General features: G+C 50.1%; 1 protein-coding gene across 1 annotated transcript in view; it reads left to right on the top strand.

The window, feature by feature from the left end:
- The window catches only part of JAM3 (junctional adhesion molecule 3), a 38,816-nt gene that overhangs the window by 17,606 nt on the left and 2,935 nt on the right, over positions 1-18,275 (top strand). Inside the window, exons 2-6 of the mRNA XM_072954139.1 lie at positions 12,905-12,970; positions 13,403-13,516; positions 16,254-16,406; positions 16,709-16,911; positions 17,356-17,455. Coding sequence (XP_072810240.1) covers positions 12,905-12,970; positions 13,403-13,516; positions 16,254-16,406; positions 16,709-16,911; positions 17,356-17,455 — 636 coding nt within the window. The remainder of the gene's footprint in view (positions 1-12,904; positions 12,971-13,402; positions 13,517-16,253; positions 16,407-16,708; positions 16,912-17,355; positions 17,456-18,275) is intronic.

The following is an 18,275-nucleotide window of genomic DNA, read 5'->3' as shown; positions in this document are numbered from 1 at the left end:
TGGACTGACCCCCACGGACAGACAAACAGACTCACAGAAACATAGATCAGATCTGTGGTTACCGTGGTGGGGGTGTGGGGGGATTGGGAACTGAACAAAGGTAGACAAAAGGCACAGACTTCCAGTTGTAAGGTACGTGAGTACGAGGGGTGTCCTGTACAACACGTGAAATGTGAATGTAACTGCTGTGTGTTACGTGTGAACGTCATCAAGGGAGTGAATCCTAAGAGGTCTCATTACAAGAAAAAATTTTTTTCTGTGTTTCTTTACCTTTGTGTGAGACGATAGACGCTCGCTAAGCTTACTGTGGTTCATTTCATGATGTATTTAAGGCAGATCATTATGCTGCGCACCTTAAACTTACATAGTGCTGCATGTGAATCACATCTCAATAAAACAAAGAAAAACAAAAATAAACTCAAAAAAATTGTCCTGTCGATTTACTGACCCCTTGGTCGTTATGAATGACCCTTTTTTAGTCCCTGTGAATATTTTTTGCTCTTAAGTCTACTTTGTCTGATATTAGTGTAGGGGCCTCACTTTTCTTTTGACTAGTTTCTTATTTCTATTTGTATTTTTTCTCTTTGTGTCTTTATTTCTATTTGTATCTTTATATTTAAAATGTCTTGCATTAAAAAAATCTAATCTGACAACCTCTGCCTTTTCGTTTGGATGTTTAGACCATTTACACTTAATATGATTATTTTTATAGTTAGGGTTAAGTCTCCTCTTGCTGTTTGTTTCCACATGTCTCATCCTTTCTTTTTCCCTCTTTCCTCCTTTTTTTTTTTTTTGCCTTCTTTCAGATTTTTTTTTTTAAAGTTTAAAAAATTTTATTTTTGGGGGGGGGTAATTAGGTTTTTTTCTCTATATTTATTTTTTAATGGAGGTGCTGGGAAGTGAACCCAGGACCTTGTGTGTGCTAGGCACACACTCTACCACTGAGCTATGCCCTACCCCCAGAGTAAGGGTTTCTTTTTATTCTGTTTCATCTCTTTTGTTAGCTTATTAGTTATTACTTATGACCTTGCTGTGTTTAGTGAGTAGGGACTGTTTTGTAAAATAGCCCTCGGCTTGAGTGTACCTGGCGTCTTCTCATGACGGGGACTTGGGTTATAGATTTTGAAGGGCTGGGCTGGGGAAGACCGCAGAGGTGTGGGCACCACCCTTCTTACTGTGTGTGTCAGAGGGCACGTGGTGTACCTGACATGTCGGCGACCAGTTGCCTGGGTCTCCGGGTTTGCATGGTGACTTCCGGGTTTCTCCACTGTGAAGTTACTGTTTTTCCTTTTTTTGAGTCTGGGGTCCAGCCAGCCGCCTCAAGGGGAGGGGAGCTAGACTTCACCCCCCGGAGGGAGGAGTATCAAGTGACTTGTGGACATATGATGCAACCACCACAATAGCTAGTAAGTTTTCTGGGCGACCAGATGTTCTGAAGTTGTCCAAATACTCCGTTTTTCCTTGAAGATTTTCTACTACTTTGGTGTCAGATGTGCCTCGAGGCCTTTGTCCACTTGTGTTGACAGCCCTCAGGGGATCTTGCCTGAAGCAACTATTATTCCTCTGGTTCTGAAGGTGACTTCTTCTTCTCTCATTCTTTCTGCATTTATTAACTGGGATTCTTCCAGAAAGAAAAGCACCTCTCTCACGGGCTTAATCGTTCACTTTTTTACATCACTGTGGACTCGGGGGGGGGGGGTTATTTTATTCTTTGTGTTATAACCCAGTCTATCCTACTTACTTTTTGCTCCAACCTTCCAGTTTCAGCCACTGGAAGCTCTTTCAGTTTGGCTTCTGGTCCTTGGATATTTTTGATGTTTGTTTTAACACTTTCTCACCTCCTGACACTACAAGACGCTCCTGGCTTACCTTGTGTTTTCCTGCCCCGGCCCTGGAGCTGGGCGTCTCTCCAAGGAGCCCTGGTTCCCTTTACTGGAGAATGGCAGTTAGAAACCAAGATCTGGCACCGAGAGTGCTCCTTGATACAGAGGTGTCAGTGCTTCTGGGCTCTCGGGAGACAGGTCCAGATGTATGTGTCTGTACTGACCCTGTGTGCACATAAGTCTGCATTTATCTCTCTATCTGCGTGTGGCTTAAAATAAACATTGGATTGTCCTGGTGCCCGGACTGATCAGCACTATAGGATTAATTCTAGTCTTTCCCCTGGCATGTTCACAACTTCTTTCTTCGACAGTGAGAAACTTCGCTCTCAGTACTGATGACGTCTCCACAGTTCTTCCTTGTTCAACCCTGTTATACCTGTAAAGCATTTCAGAACTGCTACCCTATTTTGCTCTGAGAAGTAAATTTATCAACTAGAAGTGCAGTGTTTCTGCAGAATTCTTCTCTGGGTAGCCTTATTATATCCAGTCAAAACACTGTGTTCCATACTTCTGTCAACGCCTTTCTTCCCCACCCCCTTAAGCGTGGTTATTTTATTTGTAATACAGTTAGTTTCATTTGTCAGAGTCTGCGTTGCATCCCGGTTCCCTGGACCTCTAGGATATTACGTTTCACATTTTCTTGCAGTGACGTTCACTTTGTGCTTGCAGTTGTGAACGGTGTGGTGGGTGCATGGCCGTGGAGTCACCATCACAGCAGCCCAGACCCTAATGAGCCTATCAGGCAGCCCCGTGGTAGTCAAGCCAGCCCCTTACCTCTTTTGTAAAATAAAGTAATTTATCAGAATAAATTATTCCATGGATCCTTGTAGTGCATTTTGTTATTAAGATAAATTGTAAAATGCTAAAGTCATTTCTTCAGAGCAGCTTTGACACGAGGTGTTGTGCTGGCCGGCCAGGCAGGGGCCGTCACGTCTTGTCGGGTTGTGCTTACTTCAAGTTCACCAGAGTGATGTTCGTCTGAGCCAGAAACACCCTCCAAGTGGACACCTGAACCGCCACAGCCAGATTTATTAGGAATTCCATGGTGTCGGGTTGGGTCTTTTTAGACTTTACTTTTGAGGCTCTCTTTGTAAAACCACTTGGTTTAGCTCTAGTCAGAGCCCCAGCTGCCTGTGTTCCTGCCGGAGCCCACAGTTGATGGATTTACTGTGTATTCTTTGCTCTGTGTCTGGAAAATATCACAGACTTCCTCCCTCTGCTCTTAAGTTCCTCTAACAATTGGTTAAGGATCCGGGACATTGTAGAAAGATGCCGTGCTGGGACGGCTCCTTGTCCGAGCAAGGGCACAGCAGTGGTCTGGCAGGGCGGGCGTGAGCGCTCTCCCTGGCAGGCGGCACTGCGCTTGCTGCTGCCCCCGGAGCCCCGCGGCACCGCCGGGCTGCCTGCTCCCGGGCGCCCCGGCCGCTCCAGCCCTGGTCGGGAGGGAGGCGTGCTGGACGGGATGTCAGAGGCTAAATATAACTCCTCCGCGCAGACACACAGACCCGTTCTGAGCGAGCCACGAACTGCCTTAAAGTGAAAACGTTTCTAAAAGAGCTGCTCTTCGCCTTGGTTTATAGTCGTGAGTGTAAACGCAGCGCGGCGGTTTCCGCCAGAGCCGTCTCTGCAGCCGCAGCGCCGCAGGCCCCGCCCAGGGCTCGAGGGGGCCGCGGGCCTCCTCGCTGTCGAGACTGGCTTTGTCTCCAGGAAGACGGGGCGGGAAGACGGGCTGTTCCCACTCGGCAGCGTGACGTGTCCGGACGCAGTCGGGCGGTCAGGGTCGGAGCCGTCCTCCGGTCTCGCCCGCGTGCCGGGGGCTGGGTCAGCCCTGCGGGCGGCCTCCGGGGCCGGGGCGCGGCCGAGCCCGCCGCCGCCAGGCTTCGGCGGCTCTTCTAGGAGGGTTTTGTGCCGTCGCTCGTTCCCTCTGCCTGGGGTCCGGAGTGTCTGCAGTCGGCAGTTCCCCCTTCAGACGGGTAAAGCGCCGGGGCGCCCCTGCGCCCTGAGACCGCGGCGCGGGACGCGGGCTTGGCCCGACTCGCCGGGAAGCGGGCTCCCTCGGGGGCCGCCCTGCAGGCTGCCTGCTTCAGCGCCCCGGGCCCGGCAGATTCCTGAACGGGCTCCCAGAGCTGAAGCCAGAGACTGGACTGTTGCTCGTGGCTGCTGCAGGCGTCTGGGACCAGGAAGGGGACGGGCGACCCCAGACGTGGCCTGGGCAGGGTGGGGCCGAGCCCCTGGCGCGCAGCCCTCCTCTCCGGCCCTGGTCGCGGCTCCCTGGAGGTGCGTCTGCATCCGGCCCGCGGGGCTTTTTTAAGGCCGCTTCCCTGGCGAGCTCGGCCGAGGAGGAGGAACGGCGGGTGGAGCTGGCCCAGGGCCCGACCCCCCCCCCCCAATCTCCAGGCCCCTTCGGCCCCGCCCCGCCGGCGCCTGTGGCTGCGGGGGGGGGGGAGTTCAAGGACGCTGCTGCTTCCAGAGAGCGCGCCCTGGGTCAGGGCGGCAGGCTGGGGGCCTGCGCGCCTGGCCTCCGGTGTTCACTTCGTGCTCCTGGAACCAGCCGCGAGCGCGTGTCCCCTCCCCCTGACGGAAGGCTGGGCGATGCGTGCTCGACGAGCCCCCGCAGTGCCGCGCTTACCGGCTTCCCCGGCTTGGTTCGCGGTCCGAAGGCCAGGGCTTTGTCTTGGCTCTGCTGGGCCGCCCTGCAGAGGGTGGGGACCGACGTCCTGTGTTGAGAACAGCCCCCTGGCCAGTGTGGTAGTGCCCCTTTTTGGCAGGATGGTGGCCTGAGCCGCAGGCAGCAGCTGACTGGCACCCTTGCCCTTGAGGGCGAGAAGTCCGCCTCCTCTGTGTCCGTTGGCACCGACGAGGGGTGGGATGTTTGCCCAGTCCACCCTGTCTTCCCAGGAGAAGCAGGTGTTCCCCCTTCACCACCATGGACCCCTGTGGGGGGCGGGCTCCTTGTCATTCCCCCAGCCGCGCTGCTCCGCCAGATGGTGCTAGAGCCTGGAAGCTGCCCCACGTCCTCTGTGCCCACAGAGGGGCAGAGGCTGAGGTCAGTAGCGACAAACACAGATGAATGGCTCAGTGTCCCCGCCGGCGTCCCTGCTCTCTCAGCTGAGCCCGGCTGTGGCCCCGCAGGCAGGTCTGTGTGCTCAGTCCTTAGCCTACTGACTGAGAAGGACCTGCTCTCCGTGGGGCGGGGTTCCTGGCTGGTGACCCCTCAGTAGCGCCTTGTCATCCGGCGCCTCCTCCACGCGCTCCAGGCTGGCCCAGACACTGGAGCCACTGCTGGGTCCGTCCAGGGACAGTACAGCTTGGAGTGACATCAGCAAGAGGTAGACTAGGAGAGTTCAGGCTCTTGTTCCCCCACAGAAACACTGGAAAAACAAGCAGACAGGAGCTGCACCAACTTTGTAGGAGAGCTGGAAACCAGTGGAAGGTTTATAGCCACCAAGTAAGTGTCCAGTCAAGAAAAACGATCTTTAAAAAGGGTAGGAGAGTTATGAGACTTTCTCTCACCTTTGCCCTACCTCTCCTAGCACAGCCGCCTTCCCTCCTCCCACCAAACTGGAGGGACCAAGCAGACCCTCTTTGCAAATGGCTGTGCCAGTCATTCTGCTGCCTGCGGATGCCTGCAGGGCTGACTCAAGGGCCTGGTCTTTGTCTCACCTGACCTGGAACTTAGGTGGGAAGGGCAGCAGGCACTGCTTTAAAAGCAAACCCATAGCTGCCTGAAAAGATCTGGGTGGAGACATGAACGGACTGTCTGAGCCCAGAACAGAAGCTGTGGTGAGACTGGGAAACGAGGACATTCAGAGGCAACCACATCACGTCTCCGTGAGCCCTGCATGCAGAGCAAGCCTAGCTGTGGGGAGGAGGGGGACCTGCGTGCCAGTCTGCAAAGTCTTGGGACGGGGGCTTCCCCCCTTCCCCTCTCCTGATGTTTTTGTTTGTTTCAGCTCTTGGGATTCAAGGAAATCTGCATCAGAACGTTATTTGAAGATGAGGTAAAGGAACCTCAGTGATCATCTTCGAAAGGAAACAGTGAGAAAAAAATGTTTGGAACTCTCAAAACAAACGAACCTATTGCAGCCTTCAATAATAATCTCACACACACACACACAGCAAACCCTGGGGAGGGAGACTGATTTACAGGGTAATCACTTTATAAGACTCAGATGCCCAATTTTCAGCAACAAAAGAAATGACAGAACATACAAAGAAACAGGAAAACATGGCTTATTCAAAGGAACAAAATGAATGAACAGAAACTCCCAGAGGAGGCCCATATATTGGATTTACTAGACAAAGGCTTTACATCATTGGTCTTAAATGTGGTCAGAGCTAAGGGAAAACAAGGAAAGGAAGTTAGGAAAACGTTAGATGAGCAACAAAGTTTCAAGAAAGAAATTACAAAAAGGAATCAAGGAGAAATTCTGGAGCTAAGAAGTACAGTATTAAAAATTTATTGGTGGGGGGGATAAACAGCATATTCGAGCAAGCAAAAGAAAGAATCAGTGAACTAGAAGATAGGAAAATTGAAATTCTCGAGTCTGAGGGCAGAAAGGAAAAGGCACGGAGAAGAGTGAACAGAGCCGTGCCATTTGCTTGGCCGCTGTAACAACACTGGGGACCGCGTGGCTTAAACGGCAGAAATTTATGTCCTCACAGGTCTGGAGGCTAGATATTCAAGTTCAAGACATTGCCAGGGTTGGTTTCTTCTGAGGCTTCTCCTTGGCTTGTGGACAGATACCTTCTTGCTGTGTCCTCACGTGTCTTTCCTCTGCACACATATTGTGACCGAGTATAAGCTCGTACTGCTCACTGCCCAACAGGCCAATAAATCGAGAGATGGGTTGTTGGGGCAAGGAATAGTGACTTTATTTGGAAGGCCAGCAGACCAAGAAGATGGTGGACTAGTGCCCCAAAGAGCCATCTTGCCCGAGTTAGAATTCAGGCTTGTTTTATACTAAAAGGGCAGGGAGTAAAGTCAAACATTTCCTAGTTCCGGTCAGCCTCTGGAGGGGAGGTGTTCATTCCTTCCTTCCTGCGGTTGCTCACAGTTGGGCCTGGTCAGAATGTTTCCTGTGAGCTAAACAAATGTATTTTAGCTTAACGCTCATGACCTGGGAGGCAGGGTTCCCAGGGATGGGCCATTGTGTGTCATTTAAGCTAATAGGCAGCATCCCTTTAGTGATGGACCAGCAGAGACAACACAGGTCACAGTAAGAGAAGGTCCGGCCTGGGGTCAGACGTGCTCTTTCCTATTACAACATCATTCTGTGTGTCCTCATCTGTTTTTATAAGAACACTAGTCAGATTGGGTTAGGGCCCCACATGGCTTTGTTTTAACTTACTACCTCTTTAAGGACCCTATCTCCACATATAGTCACACTCTGAGATACTGGGGGTGAGGGCTTCACCATAAGAATTTGGGTGGCAGGGGGACACAATTCAGCCCATAACAGAGCCTGAGGGGATTGTGGGACACTGTCAAGCTGACCAACGTATGCTTTATGGGAGTCCCAGGAGGAGAAGAGGGAGAGAGGCAGAAAGATTATTTGAAGAAATAGTGGCTGAAAACTTCCCCAACTTGATGTATGGCATGAATCTACAAATCCAAGAAATCTGGTGACGTCTAAGTAGGATAAACCCATGGAGACCTACCCTGAGACACATTATAATCAAGCTGTCAAGAGCCAAAGACAAAGGGAGACTCTTGAAAGCAGCAGGAGAGAAGCGAGTTGTTACCTGCAAGGGGGTTCTCAACAAGCCCTTTCGCTGTTGTCTCATCAGAGACACTGGACGCCAGAAGACAGCAGGTAGTATACTTAGTAAGTTGAAGGAAAAAAAACACTGTAAACAGAAATGTTAATATCTGGCAACGCTGACTTTCAAAAATGAGGGAGAAATTAAGACATTCCAGAAGAACAACAGCTGAGGGAGTGCATTACCACCAGACCTGCTCTGCTGAAAGGGAACCCTTCAGGCTGAGATGAAACAGCACTAGACCGTGACTCAGCTGTGCAAAGACCTGCAGTAGAGGTAGCCACGGACACATGTGAAAACCAGTCTTACTATAATTTTGGTTTGTGACTGCACTTTTCATTTCTATAGAATTTAAAAGACAGATGCATAAAAGTAAATGTAAATGTTATTGATAAGGCACAAAATACATAAAATTAATTTGTGTCTTCAGTAACATAAAGGGGAAGGCAGGGAAGTTTCTGTATACAATTGAAGTTCAGTTGGTATTAATTCAAATTTTTTGTAATTTTGGGATGTTGGAATAATCCTTGTGATAACCACAGAGATGTTATCTATGGAGGGTACCCTAAAGGAAATGAGGAGGGAATCAAAATGTGCCGCAAAAAAGTCAACAAAATATAAAAAAAGGCAGTAATGGAGGAAATGAGGGACAAAAAAATAATACGTACAGAAAACAAGTAGTAAAATAGCAGAAGTAAGTCCTTTATCAGTTAATTAAAATGTAAATGGATTAAACGCTCCAGTCAAAAGGTAGAGATTGTCAGAATGGATGAAATAACATCCAGCTACATGCTGTCTACAAGACACTCACTTTCAATCTAAAAACTAATAGGTTGGGAAAGTTAAAGGATGGAAAAGATACTCTATGCAAATATAACCAAAAGAGAGCCAAGGCGGCTATACTCAGATCAGACAAAATACTGTTACAAGGCACAAAGAATGATAATACATCTTGATTTACCGAGAAGATAAAACAATTATAAACATATGCATAAATTATCTAAGCCCCATAATATATGAAGCAAACATTGACTGGATTGATGGAAGAAACAGTTTTACTATAATAATTGGAGATTTCAGTGCCCCACTTTCGTAACAGATAGACAAGACAGAGAACATGAACAGTATGAACCACCTGGATCCGCTGTGCACAGAACACTGCACCTAGCAGCTGCAGCAGCAGCAGCAGACACATTTTTCACAAGTGCTCATGGAACATTCTCTAGGATAGATCATATGTTAGGCCAAAACACAAGTCTTAATTCAAGAAATTTAAAGCATATAAAGTATTGTTTCTAATCATAATGGGATGAAGCTAGAAGTAAACAATTGAAAGAAACTAGAAATTTTACAAATACATGAAAATCAACATACTCTTAACCAACAGGTCAAAGAAGTTATAAAGGAAATTAGCAATACCTTGAGGAAATGAAAATGAAAACGCAACATACCAAAACTTATGGGACTCAGCTAAAGCGGAACTAAAAATTAAAATGCTTCTATTTCAAAAAGAAAAAATCTCAAATCAATAATAATCTTACATCTTAAGGAACTAGATAAAGAAGAACTAAACCCAAAACCAGCAGAAGGAAGGAACGAATAAAGCTTAGAGCAGAGGGCAATAAACAAGAGAACAGAAAAACGTAGAGAAAAGTCAATGAAAACAAAAGTTGCTTCTTTGAAGAGAAGAACAAAATTGACAAACCTTCAGATTGATTAAAGAAAAAAAGAAGGCTTAAATTACTAAAATCAGCAAAGAAAATGGGGCTGCAACCACTGATTCTATGGAAATAGGATTATAAGAATGCTATGATCAAGGATGTACCACACATTTGTTAACCGAGGTGAAATGGACACATTCCTTGAAACAATAATCTAGCAAAACTTAATCATTAAGAAGTAGAAAATCTGAATAGACCTATAGTAATTGAAAACAGAAAGCGTGGACCAGATGGCTTCACTGATGGGTTCTACCAAACGTTTGAAGAATTAACACCAGTCCTTCTCAAACTCTTCCCAAAAACTGAAGAGGAGGGAACACTTCCTAACTCATCCTGTAAGCCACATGTTACCCTTATTCTAACAACAGAGGCACTGTAAGAAAACTACAGATTAATACTCCTTAATACTGATGCAAGATCTTCCAAAAAATACCAGCAAATGGAATTCCACAACACATTAAAAGGATTATGCACATGAATGAATGGGATTTGTTCCCAGTTTGCGAGAATGGTTTCACACATTACAATTAAGGTAATACACCTCGTTAATAGAATAAAGGAAAAGAACCACGTTTGTCTCAACTGATGCAGGAAAAGCATTTGACAAATCCAACCCCCTTTCATAATAAAAACACTCAATAAACTAGGAGTAGATGAGGTCTCCCTCAGCATAATAAAAGATAGATGAAGAACCTCACAGCTAGTGTCGTAAGTAATGGTGAGAGGCTGGAAGGTTTTTCCCCAGGATCAGGAACAAGACCAGGACACCTGAGCTCACCACTTTGATTCTACAAAATACTGGAATTTCTAGCTAGAACAGTCAGGCAACAAGAAGAAGTAAAAGTCACCCAAATTGAAAAGGAAGAAGTAAAACTATCCTCATTCATAGATACACGTGGAAAACTCTAAAGATTACACCCAAATCCAAACCAGACCAAAACAAAACAAAACAAAAAACCCATTAGAGCTAATAACAGGAACACAGAAAACAAAACCAGCATACAGAAATCAGTTGCATTTCTTTGCACTAACAAAGAACAATCAGAAAAAGAAATTAAGAAATTCCATTTATAATTGCATCAAAATACATAGGAATAAATTTAATCAAGGAGGTAAAAGACTTGTACACCAAAAACTATAATCCATTGCTGAAAGAAATTAAAGAAGATACAAGTAAATGGAAGACACCCCCTGTTTATGGATTAGAAAACCTAATGTTAACACTCCCCAAAGCCACCTACAGATTCAAGACATTCTCTATCAAAATCCCCACAGTGTCTTTTTCAGAAATAGAAAATCCCACCCTAAAAGTCTACGTGGAATCTCAAGGGACCCTGAATAGCCAGAGTCATCTTGAAAAAGAACAAAAGAGGAGGACTCGCGCTTGATTATGAAACGTCTATGAAACTGTAGTAATCAAAACAGGCTGGTGCTGGCATCGAGACAGACAGGGCCCAGTGGAGCAGAAGAGAGCCCTGAGGTAGACGCTTGTGTGTGTGGTCAGTAATTTTCAACAAGAGTGCCAAGACCAATGAATAGAGAAAGCACCGTCTTTTCAACAAATGGTGCTAGAAAAACTGGTTATACACATCCTAAATAATTAAGTTGGGTCTTTACTTTACAAAAAATTAAAATAGATCAAAGGCCTAAAGATACGGTATAAAACAGTAAAGTAACTAACTCATCTGAACACGTGAGGAGCCAGGTGCTGGTTGTGAGAGGGACCAACATGCAGGCGGCGTATCTTGATTTCCTCGGTAGCTTCACTGAACTTAGCTTCGGGAAGGTCCTCATGTTACTGCTTTTTTCATTTTACCAAAGATGGGTGGAAACTTTTTAATGGATGGGACTCACGGGGTTGGGTACCTGGCTGACACAGCGAAGTGGTCTCTAGCTGGTTGATAACTGATCCTGAGAGTGCTGGCGCTGCCCTGCAGGGGAAGGTGCCAGGAAGATGCAGGAGTGACCAGGAGTGACTGTAGGTCTGGAGATGGATAACAAAGGGTTAACTGTGACTCTAAGCAAGTGAAAAAAAATGTAAAAAATTTTATTGTGGTAACATTGATTTATAACATATGTTTCATGTGTACAGCACTCTATTTCTCCTCCTGTGTACCCTGCGGCGAGCCCACCCCCAGAAGTCGTTTCCATGGTCACTGCATCGCTGACCCCCTGCCCACCGCCACCCACCCCTTCCACTCTGGTACCACTGCTCTGTGTCTACGTGCTGTTATAGTTTGTTGTGGTTATAAATGGGATTGTTTTCTTAATTTCTCTTTCTGCTAGCTCATATTAATGTATAGAAACACAACAGATTTCTGTGTGTTGGTTTTGTACCCTGCAACTTGGCTTAACTCATTTATTATAATAGTTTTTGGCGGAGTCTTGAGGGTCTTCTGTGTGTAAGATCATGTCATCCACAAGTGGTGGCCATTTCCCTTCTTCCTTTCCAGTTTGGATTCTCTCTTTTCTTGCTTAATCGCTAGACTTGGACTTCCAGCACTATGTTAGGAGTGGTGAGAGTGGGCACCCCTGTCGAGTTCTTGATTCTAGAGGGACAGCTTTTAGTGTTTCCCTGTTGAGTATGATGTTAGCTATGAGTCTGTCTTTATGGTTTTATAATGCTGGGGTTCCTTCTATACCCACTTTTTTGAAAGTTTTCTCATACTCGGGTGTTAAATCTTGTAAAATGCTTTTCCTGCATCTGTTAAGATGGTCATGAATGGTTTTTACCCTCACTTTGTTGATGTGCTGCGTCACACTGATCTGTGGGTGTTGCACCATCCTTGCATGCCTGGGATTAACCCCACTTGCTCATGGTGTGTGATCTTGTTGATACATTGCAGTATTCAGTTTGCTAACATTTTGTTGAGGAGTTTTGCATCTATGTTCATCAGGAATATTGGCCTATAGTTTTCTTTTTTGTGTTATCTTTGTCTGGTTTTGGTATCAGGGCAATGTTTGCCTTGAAAAATGAGTTAGGAAGCATTTCCTTCTCTTCAGTTTTGGACATAATTTGAGAAGGATTGGTATTAAACCTTCTTTGAATGTTTGGTAGAATTCACCTGTGAAGTCATCTGGTCCTGGACGTGTGTTTTGGGGGAGGTTTTTGATGACTGTTTTGATCTCTTTCCTAGTGATCAGTCCATTCAGATTCAGTCTTAGAAGGTTGTGTGAGTCTGGAATTTATCCATTTCTTCGAGGCTGTCCAGTTTGTTGGTGTATAACTTCGTGATATTCTCATAATCCTTTGTAAAGAGGTAAATTCTCAGAGGAGAAGCTTTCAAAGCTCCAGGGGCTTTGTTCTGGGACTAAGGAGGTAAGGGAGCACTTGCTCCCTGAGGACCCATCTCGCCCTCGTGGCCCCTCCCAGGGCAGCCCAGCCCCAGGGAAAGCGGTCAGGTGTGTGTTGCAGGGACTTGGGAACACGACGTCTCCCGCTGCCCGTGGCTAGCTACTGCGGCCTACACAGTCTGCAGGTTGTCTGCTGTTGTGGAGTTGCATGGTTTCTGATTTCGCTTCTCTTTTTTCCTTCAGGCTGCTTGCTCGGGGCTGTGAACCTGAAATCCAGCAACCGAAACCCAGTGGTGCAGGAATTTGAAAGTAAGTACAAGGGAGACTTTAGGGGAATGGGCCCCACCTAAGGGACCCTTGGCGGTTTTGCGGCTGATACAGGGCAAACATACACGTGTGTATCGTCCCCAAGAGACTCGGGGGAGGCTCCTCAACTGTCTCCCACAAGCACGTGTCAGTGAAGCACTGACTGCAGGCCTCCCGTTGGCTAAAGCCTGCTTCCTGCCCGGGTTTGTGTTCTCACCAAGACAGCTCTTATGTGTAAGCAGAGTATGAAGGGGAACGTGTACTTTCTTCAGGAGAAGTCTTTGCTAATCATCTTTTATTGTTTTTCTGGCTAAAATGAATCTTTTCTTAATGTCTCTTGGACCTGTCTAAACCTATACACAGCTTGCGAGTCTGGGTGGACAAGCAGACCTAAAATTGCTGCATGTGTCCTGAGAATCTTTCCTTTCTCGTCAGGTGTGGAGCTGTCTTGTATCATTACGGATTCACAGACCAGCGACCCCAGGATTGAGTGGAAGAAAATTCAAGATGCACAAACCACATATGTGTACTTTGACAACAAAATTCAGGGTATGACCCCTCGGTCCTGTCCTCATATAAAAGGCCCACAGGCGCTGGGCCTGAGACTGGCCCTTGACCAGACCTGCTTCCAGGCCAGGGGTTTTGTTTTGTTTTGCTTTTAAAATATACAAAAGTAGAGAATAGTGTCCTGAACCTCCCTGCCCCGCCCCTGCATCAGAACATGTCGCGTCACCAGTCAGGTCAGTCTGCCTGCTGCGTCTTTCTGAGGCGTTGGAGGGAACACTCGCAGGACGTCTCCGTGTCATAAGTTGAGTGAGCCTGTCAGGGACTGTGTGGGGCAGAAGGGACAGCAGTGTTCACTGCGCACCTCCTGTTGTGCCAGGTCAGAGGTGGCAGGGCCAGGACGGCAGTTGGGGAGGCTTCCCAGAGGTGGTGTCCAGGCGGAGATGTGGAGGAAGGCTCGTTAGCCAGGCCAGGCGATGTGGGCGGGGAGGACGCCAGGCAGAAAGATGTGGAGGCAAAGGCAGCTGCTCGGAGAGACTGCGGGTCCTCCAGCACAGCCGGCGGAGGGTGGAGGCGGGGAGGCCGGGCTTTGGGGGAGGCTGGGGGGTGGGCAACCACGGGGAGCTGGACATGAAGCCGGCAGCACCAGGCAAGGGTGGACAGTGTTCTTGAAAGGCGTTAGGAGGGAAGTGACATGGGCACCTTCATGCTTCCAAGGGGCCGAGAGGCCTGCCCGCTGCTTCTGGGGTGGAACCCAGGAGGGAGGGAGGGGACGAGAGGGAGGCAGCCTGAGCTGCGGAAGCAGGAGAGCTGACAGTGGAGGGTTTGGGGAACGGGTGGCCTTTCTTCCTTGGGTCCCTGACAGCATCAGGGTCAGCGGCCCTTCAGCGTGGTTTCGCTTCCCCACCAGTACCCCCACTTCTTCATGGAGAGTTGGAAATGTGATTCTCGGAAAACCAGTCTGTTTTCTCCGGCAGCTTAATCAGGCTGTTCCTGATCCGCCCTGACCCGGGTGGGGGTGTTCTTCCTGAGGTCTGCTTCTGGGGACTGAGCACCTGGCTTTTCTCCGGGGGAGGGGCGTGTTTAGCACACAGCACACGAGGCCCCGGAGGAGCCCGGAAGCCCGGGGTCCCCTCTGAGCCCAGGGCTGTACCCGCCGCAGCTGGGGGCTCCTGGGCCGTCTCCTCTGTGGTGGGTTCTGCCCGACTTGTGACGGGGGGGGGACCAGCCTTCCCTCAGAAGAGGGGCCGCTCGGCCTCCCGTCAGAAGCACGTGGTTGCTCTCGCGTTGTGGCGCGCCCCACTCTCACCAGCTGGCAGCATTAGTAATGACTGGTTTCTATCGTGTGTCGTCTTTTCCCAAGTCCTCCCTCGTCTGTCACTGTTCAGGCTCTTCATGCTTCTTTGAAAGAGCTACCGTGGCTTTTTATGCTTTAAAAAAGTGTAAGTCGAGATGCAGTAATTCCAACAGCGTGAAGCCGCGTACTTGGTGGTGGTAACACTCAGCAAAGATGGGGAACTGCCAGCACATCTCCGCCCCCGCAAAAACACACCCCCTGCCCGCCTCCTGGTCTGTGGTTTGCCTGTCCTGGCCCCTGGCGTCAGCGGGCCACAGAGTCCTCGGCCCCGCGGGGCACGTCGTGCACGGGGTTTGGCCTCGTCGCAGCAAGTCTGCACTTTATTCTCTCAACATGAACGAGCGACGTTCCGATGAGGAAGCCACACTTTTTATCCAGTTCACCAATGGATGTACGCTCGGCCTGTCTCCGCTTTTTGGCTGGCATCCGTAATGTTGTTTGTAGACACTGTGCAGGCTCTTGCGTGGACGTAAGTTCTCACTTCTTGGGGATAAAGGACCAGGATGCGTTTGCCGGGCCACGTGGTGTTGCGTGGATGGTGCTTCCCACCGTGGCTGCACCAGCGGCGGGCAGTGTGTCCCCACAGCTCACCAGCTCTGTCAGCGCCCCACACTCCGCTCCAGCCGTCCGCCGGGGTGTCGTGGTTCCGCACTGCGGTTTGGGTCTGCATTTCCCCAGGAACTGAGGACCTTGAGCATCTTTGCATGTGCTTTTGGGCATTTGTGCATCTTTGTGGAGAAATGTATATCCAAACCCTTTTTTGTATTTAGTGAGGTTATCTGTCTATTTCTTCCTGTATTCTGTGCGTCAGTCCTTCCAGGTCAGGCTGATGGTCTGCAGACACCCTCTCGCCCCAGCGGACTGTCTTCTCACTTGCTTGTGTCCTTTGAGGAAACAAGTTTTACAGTTTTTTGGAAGTACAGTGAAGGCCAGTCCAACTTTCTGTGTGTGCTTGTGCTTGTGGGGTTGTGCCTAAGAAACCATGGTCCAGCCCGAGGTCACGATGACTTATGTCTGTTTCCTCCTGTGGGTCCTGCAGTCTCAGGCTTGCAGTAGGTTTGTTGTGTGTGGTGAGGGCGGGTCCGGCGTTGTTCCCCTGCACGCGATGCCCAGCGGTCCCAGCACCACTCATGGGAAGCGGCTTGTCTTTTCATGTTGTTTGGTTTTTTTCTCTCCTAATGGGGAACCCTTGCTGTGAATGGTGAGAAGGAAGTGAAGCCCAGGCTTTAACCACAGAGACACGTGTGCTGAGTCCCCCGGACCCCCGGGACCCGCCTGGCGTGCGGTGACCTCGGAGTGCCCCCCCTTTCCAGGCACGGGGACAGAGGCCAGTGTGAAAGGCCCAGGGCTGGTCTCGGGAACCTCGTCCTTTGAACATCCAGCATCTCCTCACAGACCCCCTGTTCCCTGTCTCTTCTCCTGCAGGAGACTTGGCGGGCCGCGCAGAGCTGCTGGGAAAGACCTCCCTGAAGATCTGGAACGTGACCCGGACAGACTCAGCTCTTTATCGCTGTGAGGTGGTTGCTCGGGATGACCGCAAGGAGATTGACGAGATTGTCATCGAGCTGACGGTGCAAGGTGGGGCGCCTGCCTGGGAGGGAAGGTTCCCAACGCAGATCCTACCTTCTCTCCTTCTAGAGCCCCCGGGAGGTGCAGAGTTGGGTTGAGTTGGGTGGAAGGTGAGGAGGGAAGCTGGGCTTCTGGCACCTCCCTGTGCCAGCCGGAGGAAGAGGCAGTGTTGGAAAGGTGGGGAGGGGGGTCACAGGCGGGGGTCACAGGCAGTGGGACCAGGTTGGGGGGCAGGGGTGACCTGGCGGTCATGCAGACCCTGCTGGGCCACGGGCCAAGGTGAGAAGAGCCTGCCTGGTGTCCCTTTGCAGTGAAGCCAGTGTCCCCCATGTGCCGGGTGCCCAGGGCTGTACCTGCAGGCAAGGCAGCCACGCTGACCTGCCAGGAGGGCGAGGGGTCCCCACGGCCGCGCTACAGCTGGTACCGTGATGACGTGCCACTGCCCACGGACTCCAGGGCCAACCCCCGCTTTCGGAATTCCTCCTTCCTCTTTGACGCAGAGACTGGCACACTGGTGAGACCCCGGGAGGGGGAGTCCTGTGGGGACAGCGGTTCTTGGGAGTCGGTCCAGGCTAAGCCACAAACCTCACAAACCTGGGATGTGGGAGATGCTGCAGGAGGAGCTGCTGCCCCCTCTTCCCAACAGAAGGGTCCTGAGGCAGGGGGTGGGGGTGGCTGTGTGGTGGGTGGAAGAGGCTAAGGATGAGAGCCAGCAGACTCTGGGACGTTGGGAACATTGGCTGTAAAAGCCCTTCTGGAGACACTGAGATGGCCCCGGACGAGTCCTGCATGGGAGGGTGTGTGACCACTGCCCTGGAGGGTGGGCAGAGGTCATGGTCACGGAGCCCCTTTCCCTGCGTGTCCATGACCGGGAAGCTTGGCCTCTCGTGTTGGCTGCTGCTTCGCTGCCTCGACAGTGGGGGTCCCTTTCGAAGCCTCACCTGTGGCCCGCCCCCAGGTCTTCAGCGCCGTCCACAAGGAGGACTCGGGCCGGTACTACTGCATCGCGTCCAATGACGCGGGCTCAGCACGCTGTGAGGAGCAGGAGATGGAAGTCTGTGAGTCTCTCTGCGGCCGAGCATGGGGTCCCCCTGGGACTCACGTGTGGACGCCTCACGGTGTAGACTCCTCGCAGTCAGCTTCCCCTGGAGACAGGCCTGCCCCATCCCTCAGCGGGAGGATGTGGATGTCTGGGGAGCAGCTCAGTGGCTCCTATCCTAGGCAGGGCCCTGCGGTGCGTCCCTTCCTCAGAATAGATTTCCCAGAGTCTTCTGGTGTCAGAACACGGTGAAGCCTAACTTTTCTTTGGTAATTGGCAGAATTATCAAAAGCAAAGGCTGTGTGAGGCCTCCAGTCACCTGTGGCCATTTTGTGCTGCGCTGAAACCCAGAGCTTTGGCCCCAGTACTTCTGCTCTGTCCAGGGACTCTTCCTCTTAGGGGTCGGCTCCAAAGGGGAGGTCGAGGGCAGACTCCAGGAAATCAGCAGACAGGAACCCTCGGCTGTCAGACTGGGATCTGCTCTCGGGCGGGAGGAAGATTCGTGGCTTTGCTCCAGACCTCTCAGCCCTCCGGGGGTGAGCGTGTGAACTGACATCACAGAGCTAGAACCTCAAAGGACTTTTAAGTAGATGTGCACTCACACTTGAGAGTGCCGGGCTAGAGGGGGGAGCGTCACTTTCCAAGTCAGTTGGCTTTTGTCGACCCCCCACCTTCCTGTTTGCAGGAAGGGAACAGCCGGGGCCTCCACGGGCCAGGCTGCGTTCTCGCCTCGCTGCTGCTTGAAGCTGGATGATCACAAACTAACCCCCAGCAAAGGGGCCCTACAGACTTAGGGGTTTTCCTTCCTTAGGATTCTGACTCCTAATTTTGTGTTAATG

Source organism: Vicugna pacos, chromosome 33 (assembly GCF_048564905.1).
Source record: "Vicugna pacos chromosome 33, VicPac4, whole genome shotgun sequence".
Lineage (NCBI taxonomy): Eukaryota > Metazoa > Chordata > Mammalia > Artiodactyla > Camelidae > Vicugna > Vicugna pacos.
Note: the sequence above shows the minus strand (reverse complement) of the source record. Positions and strands in the feature narration are given on the sequence as shown.